The sequence below is a fragment of the Alexandromys fortis genome, unplaced genomic scaffold (assembly GCF_014885135.2).
Source record: "Alexandromys fortis isolate MF-2015 unplaced genomic scaffold, M_Fortis_MF-2015_v1.1 scaffold_229, whole genome shotgun sequence".
Taxonomy (NCBI): domain Eukaryota; kingdom Metazoa; phylum Chordata; class Mammalia; order Rodentia; family Cricetidae; genus Alexandromys; species Alexandromys fortis.
Window position 1 is genome coordinate 2,096,546 of NW_026068122.1, and position 9,293 is coordinate 2,105,838.

Sequence of the window (9,293 nt, forward strand, 5' to 3'; positions counted from 1 at the left end):
TAACTGGACAGCTTATATTCCTGGGAATTGAGTGTGTATGCTTGCAGATTCTAAACAGACAGACAAATGAGAGCCTAGAGTGCATGCAAGGTACAGAAGATGAAAAATTCGCTCATATCAATGTCAATTTGCAAATAACACATGGAGCACTACCTGATAGCCCTGCATGTGAGAAAATTTATGTGCAGAAGAGAAGAGACAGTGTGTGTGTGTGTGTGTGTGTGTGTGTGTGTGTGTGTGTGTGTGTGTTTACATTTCCTTTAGGGCAATCTTGTATCTTCTGTAAAACTAAAAGTTTGCTTCACATAAAGTTTCTTGTTTGGGAATTGAGCTCTGTCTTATTATAATCTTTGTTTTATAAATATATAATTGCTTCTCTGTTGTTAGAAAACACTGCAAATCTCTCCTAGAGCAAGACAAAATTTACCCAAATATCAGTATATATGACCAAAGAAAGTAATTTTTCACTGAATTTTGTCAACAAAAAAAATTTGTTCAATGATGAATGTCCACACTGCAATCATTTAGGAGATCTTCCCGTATTTCAGTAACTGTCTGCATATTCTCTTCATTGATGTCTTCATTTCTTGATTCCTCAGCGTGTAGATCACGGGGTTCAGAAAAGGAGTACCAACTGCATCAAATATGGCCAGATACTTATCCAGGTGTGTGGAGGAAGAAGGCCATGAATAAATGAATATCAAGGGACCAAAGGTTAGGACCACAACAGAGATGTGAGCAGAGAGTGTAGACATGGCCTTAGAGAAACCACTTGAGGAATGTTTCTGAACAGTGACTATTATGACAATATAAGACATGGCCAGTATGAAGAAGGAGCCTACAGAGATGAATCCACTGTTGGCTGATACCATTAATTCTAATTGATTGGTATCTATGCAAGCAAGTCTGATGAACCGAGGAAGGTCACAGTAAAAACTGTCCAAAATATTTGGTCCACAGAAAGGCAAATTCACTACATAAACAAATTGAACCAGGGAATGCATAAGGCCAACCACCCAGGCAGACACTAAGATGAAAATGCACATTTTGGCATTCATAATGGTCAAATAATGGAGAGGCTTACATATGGCTACATATCTATCATAAGCCATGCCTATAAGCAGAACCACCTCTACACCACCAATCACATGGATGAAGAAGATTTGAGTAATGCAACCTCTAAAGGAGATGACTTTGTGCTTTCTGAACAGGTCATAAATCATCTTGGGACAAGTGACACACGAAACACCTAAATCAATGAAGGAGAGATTGGCCAACAGAAAGTACATGGGAGAATGTAAGTGAGGATCAGAAACCACTGTGAAAATGATGAGGGAGTTTCCCATCATGCTTGCCATATAAAACACTGAAGCAAACACAAACAGAAGTACTTGCAACTTCCAGGAGTTGGTGAGTCCCACGAACAGAAATTCTGACACCATAGAGTGATTTCTTCCTTCCATTGATGTTCTTTGCAGCACTACCTGAAGGACAGCAGTAGAAGAAACTGAAAATTATGATAATTGTATTAATACTTTAATAGGGTAGAAATCAAGGTTATGAAAACCTATTTTTCATTTAGCAATTAAATCTAATCCAAAGATGAATGCATATATGAGCAAATGCTTACATGGCTACTTATCAGGTGACAGAAAGTTACAAACACTCTTAAATTCCCTTTCATACTTGGTAAAAGCATTTTTATCAAAGGTTCAAAAAAACCAAGTTTTGATTTGGTGTTGAAAATGAACCTGTGCAAGAGCTATTGGGATAATAAATTAGTGTATGCATTTATTTAAGAGAGCGTACAGTGGAGTTGGAAATTTAGCTCAGGCATAGAGTGCTTGCCTAGAAAGTACAAGGCCCTGGATGTGGTCCTCAGCTCCAAAAATAGAAAAAAAGAGTGTATAGTTATTTCCATAACCATTTTAAAATAGGGTCTTGGTATTTATCAGTATAATACTCATCCCTTCCAGTGTGTAGGGTTCTGAATTTTATCCCCATTAAAGAAAGAAAGGGAAGAGGAAGAAAGAGAGAGAGAGAGAGAGAGAGAGAGAGAGAGAGAGAGAGAGAATGGAATGAAGAAAAAAATGAAAGAAGGAAGAAAGCAAGAAGAAAAGAAAGAATGAATGAAGGGAGGGAGGAAGGAGAAAGGAAAAGCAGAAAAATGGAGAGATGGAGATGGAGACAGATAAAATACAAGGGAAAACAGAATAAATGGACTGGGAGAGAGAGAAAGACAGAAAAGATAGGGACAGAGACAGACAGACAACTGAAAGAGAGAATTATTAACCTTTATGATTTTTGGAATTAATCATCCAGAGTAAATGGCCCATGATCATTGAAAAAAATGACAGAAAGAAGGAATGAATCATCGAGAGGAAATGACACTGTATTGGCCCATGATCATTGAAATATTATTTATAGTAACCAATATAGACATCCCATGTGCTCCTTTACATATGAGTGGAAAATAAACATAAATGCAGACACACACACTCACATATATACATAGTACAGATATAGTGGACTATTCCATAGCCATTAAAACTAAGGAAAATTTGAGTTTCATATTAATGTTAATGATACTGGATGCCATTTTCATGAGTGAAACTACAGCCACAAGAAGATAAATGCTGAAATATCTTATGTACATATAAAATCTGAAGAAAGTCATACTCATAGAAGCAAAGAATATGATGGTGGACCAGGCAAAAAAAAAGTGTCAGAAGTGGGAGCAAGATAATGATGATGTTAAAAATACAAAAGCTCTATTGACATAATAGTTACTTCCTAGAGATCCAAAGTAGCATGGTGATTACAGACAATGATAATTGTGTGTGGCACTCTTGAAAATTGCTGATAGCCAATTATCAATGTTCTCACAAAGACAAGTATGTAAGGTAAACATTTTAGTTAGTGTAAGATATATGTTTTATATATATATAACTTAAAATATGTATTATGTATTAATATGTAATATATGTATTATATGACATGAAATGTAATTTGATGTGTTTTAGCCTAATATATAAATATATAATAATAACAAATATATAATAACTTCATATACCACATATGCAAACAAATGTTTTGTACCAAAATATACAGTATACAATTCAGTTAAATGTGCCTATATAAAACCCATTAAGGAAAATTCACCTATTCTGCCCATAGAGTTTTGAAACAGAGACCATACAGTGATGCTGGTGGCAGTCATGTAGTATTCTGTACTATGTGGATTATTTGGATTACAGTGATGCCCTTCAGTATAGAAAATGACAGTTCAATGTCAAATTTCATACTCTACCTAAGTGTTTGCTTAAAATAAGATGCATAGATGAGAATTACTTCCTGGAGAGTTCAGCTCATGCGTAGAAATTTTGAACCTCACATGGTAGACCTGCTATAGTAGAAAGCATTTGTTCAACTTTGAAAAAAAATTATGACAGTATGTTGTAGGTCTGCTTCTCCTTAGAGAACAAACAGCACAGTAGAAACAAAAAAGACTCTCAAAACAAAATTAAGAAAAAAACAAAATTCAGAAAAACTAAATAATACCATGGTTCAGACACTAGCAAATTATTCCAGAGATTGTTGATTCATCTTTTGTATATATTATAAAACTCACAATTCATGTTAGTATATAAACGTAAGATGTATTCAACATATAGGTGTTCTACATGAACTAATTAATATTAATACTAATATTCTTTCATTTTTTTCAGAATACTTTGAATACATGAGATAAATGAATGAATTAAAAGAGATAGTATCATAAAATAGAGAGAAAGAAATTCCATTTCTGGAAGACATTTCAAAATGTATTACTTATTCCCCTTCAAAATATGTTAACTACCACTTATTCAATAATATTCAGGTTACTTAGTAATCAAAGTATACTTTCAATGTAATTTAAATGTATTTTTCTCAAAGACCTCTGAGTGTCTCCTTGTTGCTTATAGTTAATTAAGTGTAATTCATTAAGTATTATATACCAACTAGATATAAGTCCGAAAGATTTAAGGACTACAATGACTTTTTTCATAACCCATGCTAAAATTCAGAATTGCAATATAATGTATATAAGTATTTGTTGAAATATAGATAAAGATGTCGTTTATTTCAAGCACACATGAATATATACCTGATTATATGTTTAAAGACAAAAAGATTTGCAGAGTTCTAAAGTGACAAACTAGAAGCAAAGCATACTAAAAGTAAAGAAAAAGACAATGACGTCAAAGGGAAAATCTAAAACCAACAATGAAATTTGAAATGTTTGTGTGGTTATGGAGAAAAAGGAAAGTTTAAGTATAGACAATTTATTCAATTTGTACTGTTTTCCAATCATCCTTCAAAAGCCACATAGCTAAAACCAATTACACAGCTTCAAAAATCTAAGTTCAAAAGCAATGGGAAGCATTGTCAATAAACCCTGTATCCACCATGAATTCATCTTTTGGACGGACAATCTCCATCACCAAGTTAAAACCCAAGAATTCTTTTGAGTTTAGAGTAGCAACATGGAATTTAGAAAGAGATAATGGTCAAGACATGACGGGCTTATATTCACTTGACACAGAATAGCATCCAAAAAGTGTCATGTAGACATCTGCAGAGAGTGAAGGATATGATGTTCATTTACCTATGAGCCACCAACAACAAAGGAAACACACACAGGAAAGGTCATTTTAAATCTTTTCTTACCTTTGGTTGTGTTTTAATTTTATTCCTGTTTATTATTTAACATACATTCACTTGCAACTATTAAAATATCAATAATACAATAGGCAGACTTCATTTTTTAACTTACATTGTGACTATTCCCCTTGTTCATACCTATATAGTCCTAAAAATGTCATATATAGAATTCTCCAAAACAGATTTTTCAGACACCTAAATTTTTAATAATTACCTAACTCTTACAGGAAGTATTTGGTAATAAAGTTCCTACTGCAGAGCTGTAAATTCAGCGCCCCTATAGTTATCTGCTATGTTAGAGCAAAGCACCCATCAAAACTATCACCTGTGAATATTTTCTCCTCTTTTGATAAATATTGTAAGTTTATTACTCCTGCAAGACAAGCTCTGGATTTTTACTTCTTCAACTGTTATGAAACCTGCTTTATACTTAAAGAACCCCAAACCCTTCTAATTTAAGAACAACTGCTGCTTTTATTGATTATTGTGGAAAATATAAATAACTGTGTGTCTTTTTCAAATAACTACTTATGAGAATACATGAAACAAAGCAACACCCTTAATTTTCTGATTTTAAAATTCAATCAACTCAATACCTTTTGCATTTTAATTACACTGACTCTCATTGTCACCCAAGAAAAATTATGATTTGCTATTTGCTAAAATCTTTAACTGTCTAACAGTTCAGAAAATAAATTAATATACACATTTGTTATAGGCCACGGGAGATGGAGTTGGAGGGATGGCTCAGTGGCTGAGAGTACTCACTGATCTTGCAGAGGAAATGGGTTCAGTTTATCAGTACCCACATGGCAGGTCATATCTGTTTGTAATCCCAGTTCCAGAGAATCCAACACATCCTTTTGGCTTCCTCAAGTACTGCTTGCTAGACGTACATGCAAACATGAAAGCAAGAACTTCATATTCATAAAATAAAAACAAATCTTTTACAAACAGAGTAAATGTGAAAAATAAATCCAATTCATGATCTGTAAGTTTTATTCTGTTTTCAAATTCTCAACAATGCACAGAGAAATGAGTATGTATTGGAATATTACACCTTGAAGAAATGAAAAGTACTACAAAGCTTTTTGATGTTTTCTAATGTCTTTTGCATTTCCTCATGGACAATGTTATTCTAGCTCAAAAATCAAAGAAAATTAGCATTGTTCTAAACATCAAAGAATTTTTTAATAAGTATTTTCCCATGCTATGCAATTCCTTTTTCAGGTTGCTATCTACTTTTCTTTTAAACAAACACAAGCACTTTAGGTATTATCTACGCTCATAGCCATTTCAAAACAAGAATTGTATCTACAAATAAAGCCACACTGCTCATTGTTTAAACATCGCTGTACATTTTACCTGTATAAAATGTACAACATCTTCAAAGACTGGCTTTCCTAATTTCTCTAGCCTAAAATACCAAATAATAACCTTACATAAAATATAGGAAGCTAATTAATAAAACCTCAAGAGATCATTAAACAAAAGATTCTGAAAACACTAGATAGGATTAAATGGGATCATAGTTTAGACTCTCTCCCTAGAGGACAATGTAATTTGTCCAGTGCAACTAAAGGATTTCATACCTCATGAAACAACCTCATAAAAAGAAAAAGGGAAACAAAAATGGAAAATTTTATATCATTGTACTATTTTGTTGCAAATATTGATAACCAGCCATTGTAACTAATCGCTAAAACTAGAAAATAAACTCAAATCCTGACTATAAACAATCATTTAATCACTTTAGTATATTTTCTATTTTTTGTTTGTTTTTGATTGTTTTTCTCTTTTAATTCTTTTTATTTTATGCTTTAAAACAGAAAACAAACTATCTTTTATCATTTTACACACCAATCCCAGCTCCCACTCCCTCCCTACCTCCCGTTCCCTCTAACTTTCCCCAAGCTAACACCATCCAGCTATCAGAGAGGGTAATGCACACTGTTTGGGGAAGGTCCAAGACCCTCCCTACTAGATCTAGGCTGGGAAAGGTATCCATCCAAAGAGAATGGGTTCCCAAAAATCCAGTACAATCATTAGGGATAAATTCTGGTGCCACAGTCAGTGGCCCCAAAGTCTGCCCAGCTATACAACTGTCACCCACATTCAGAGAGCCTAGTTTGGTCCAATGTTGTTCCCTTCCCTTTCTGTCTGGAGTTGATTAGCTCCCATTAGCTCAGGTAAACTATTTCAGTGGGTGTCCCCATCATGGTCATGACCTATTTGTTGATATTCTCACTCCTCCCACTCTTCAACTGGACTTTGGGAGCTCAACCCCGTTCTCTGCTGTGGGTCTCTGTTTCCATCAGTTGCTGGATGAAGATTTTATGGTCATATTTAAGATGTTCATTAATCTGAGTAGAGGTCTAGGTGAGTCTGGGACCTCCTAGGAAGGAGGCCTGAACCAAGACCTCTGCAGTTCTGGGAAAACCCAAGTCTGGAAATTCCAAGGGAGTAGACTAGAGCCTGAGTTCTTTGTGGGATCAAGTCCAAGTCAGGGACCTATGCAGGAGCAGACTCAGACCAGGGATATTTACAGAAACAGGACTGAGCCAGATACTTAGGCCAGAGCAGCCTGAGGCAGTGAACTCCACAGGATCAGGTACAAGGGAGTAAACACTGAGGGAGCAGGCAAAAACCAGAGACCTCTCTGGGTCTGGGGAGTGAATCTGCACGGGTAATAGGCCTGATCCAGGGCTTCTACCAGAATTGGTCCAAGGGAGTAACCTCCGCAGAAAGAATCCCAAGCAAGCAATTTCTGTGGGAGCAGGCCCAAATGAACCCTGGTATGGCAGAGCAAATCCCAGGAGCACCAAGCAACCTCCAGGAACATGGATTGACCAGTTGGGTGACTGGAACTGTGGCCCAGACTACACCATGAGGAGTAATAACATAAACCTTGAATACACTGGCACCTGGAAGATTGATCACCAGAGTCACAGACAGTCCCAACTACACCAATCAGAGGAAAAATGGGTAGACAAGGTAAGAACACAATCAACACAACAAAGAGCAACACAACATCAGTAAAAACTACTGACCTTAAAACAGTAAGACTGGAACAACCAAATATAGGTAAAGCAGAAGAAAAGAACCTAAAAAAATAACTTTAGGAGGATGTTTAAGACACTCAAAGAGGAAATAAAAAATCCCTCAAAGAAATGGAGGGAAAGACAAACAAAAAAATTGGAAGATATCAACAAATCCCTTAAAAAAATACCATGAAAAATAAATCAAGCATATGAAAGAAACTATTCAAGACCTGAAAACTGAAATAGAGACAATAAATAAAACACAAGTCAAAGGAATTGTAGAAACAGAAATCATGAGAAAATGATCAGAAACCACAAATGCAAGCTTAAAGAGCAGAATACAAGAGATAGAAGAGAGAATCCCGAGCACTGAAGATAAAATACAGGAAATAGACTCATCAGTCTAAGTATCATTAAATCTAATAAAAATGTAACACAAAATATCTAGGAAATATGAGACACTATGAAAAAAACTAAACCTAAGAATAGTAGGCATAGAAAAAGGAGTTCATCTCAAAAGCACAAAAAATATATGATTAACAAAATCATAGAAGAAAACTTTCCAAACCTAAAGAAAGATATGGAGCTTTTGTCTGCGAGGTCCTTGGACTACCAGGAGTCCCTGTTCTTTTGCTGAGGAGATCCATCCAGACAGGTGACTATGTATCTGTCCAGGGTGGATGGTCCAGGAACAGAGCACAGGCCCCTCCAGCTCCTGCAGCAGGGGCTTCTTTGTTCCACATGACCCTGCCTCCCCCAATCCTGCCCTATTGTCTGTGAGGTCCTTAGACCAAGAACAGTTCCTGCTCCTGCACTGAGGCTATTCACCCAGAGGGGTGAGTGTGTGCCTGCACAGCCAGAAGATCCCCGGAAGGGAGTGCAGGGCACCTCCAGCTCCTGCTGCAGGAACTTCTTTGTTCCACATGTCCCTGCCCCCCCCCAAGTTTGCCCTTTTGTCTGTGGGGGTCCTTGGCACACCAGGAGTTTCTGTTTCTGTGCTGAGAAGATCCATCCAGATGGGCGAGTGCAGTTTCTGCAAAGATTTTACCTGTTCCTGGACATCTTTGAACTCTGAACTAAGCAACTTGATGAAGATAGGCACCACTCCTGCCTGAATCACAATCCAGGTCTGAAGAGAATTTCCTGAAGCAATATTTGTCAGGACATAAGCTGATTCAAACTATGAAGACAAAAGTAAGTTTCATTGTCTTATTAAAATTTAGAAGGTTCTTTACTTAAAGCAATACATGTTTAGTACAATAAAAAAAAGTCTAGGATCAATCTGGAATCATAACTGGCAAATTGTAAATACCATACTAATTTAAAAATAATTTCCAGAAACTCTCAGTCACATTAAGATGGAACATACACAGTCGGTCTGAATTATGTATATTATTGGGGTTTCTTTGCATTTTTTTGACTGTAACTGAGCAACACACAGAAAGACATTTCATTATATGGGCTGCTAAGCTAAGCCAACATATATATTTTAAAGGTATATTCACTTCAAAATTTGGGTCTAAAGATATGTTGCTTTGGAAAAGAGGT

The 9,293-nt window shown here is 35.8% G+C and overlaps 1 protein-coding gene across 1 annotated transcript; it reads right to left on the reverse strand.

Moving 5' to 3' along the window:
- Positions 1–524: 524 nt before the first annotated feature.
- On the reverse strand, positions 525–1,463 carry LOC126490439 (olfactory receptor 4F3/4F16/4F29-like). Its single transcript, XM_050125375.1, has one exon. The coding sequence runs from the start codon at positions 1,461–1,463 to the stop codon at positions 525–527; it is 939 nt and encodes a 312-aa protein (XP_049981332.1).
- Positions 1,464–9,293: the final 7,830 nt, after the last annotated feature.

Coding starts and splice junctions, on each gene's coding strand:
- LOC126490439 (XM_050125375.1), bottom strand. CDS start 1,463: ATGGAAGGAAGAAATCACTCTATGGTGTCAGAATTTCTGTTCGTGGGA.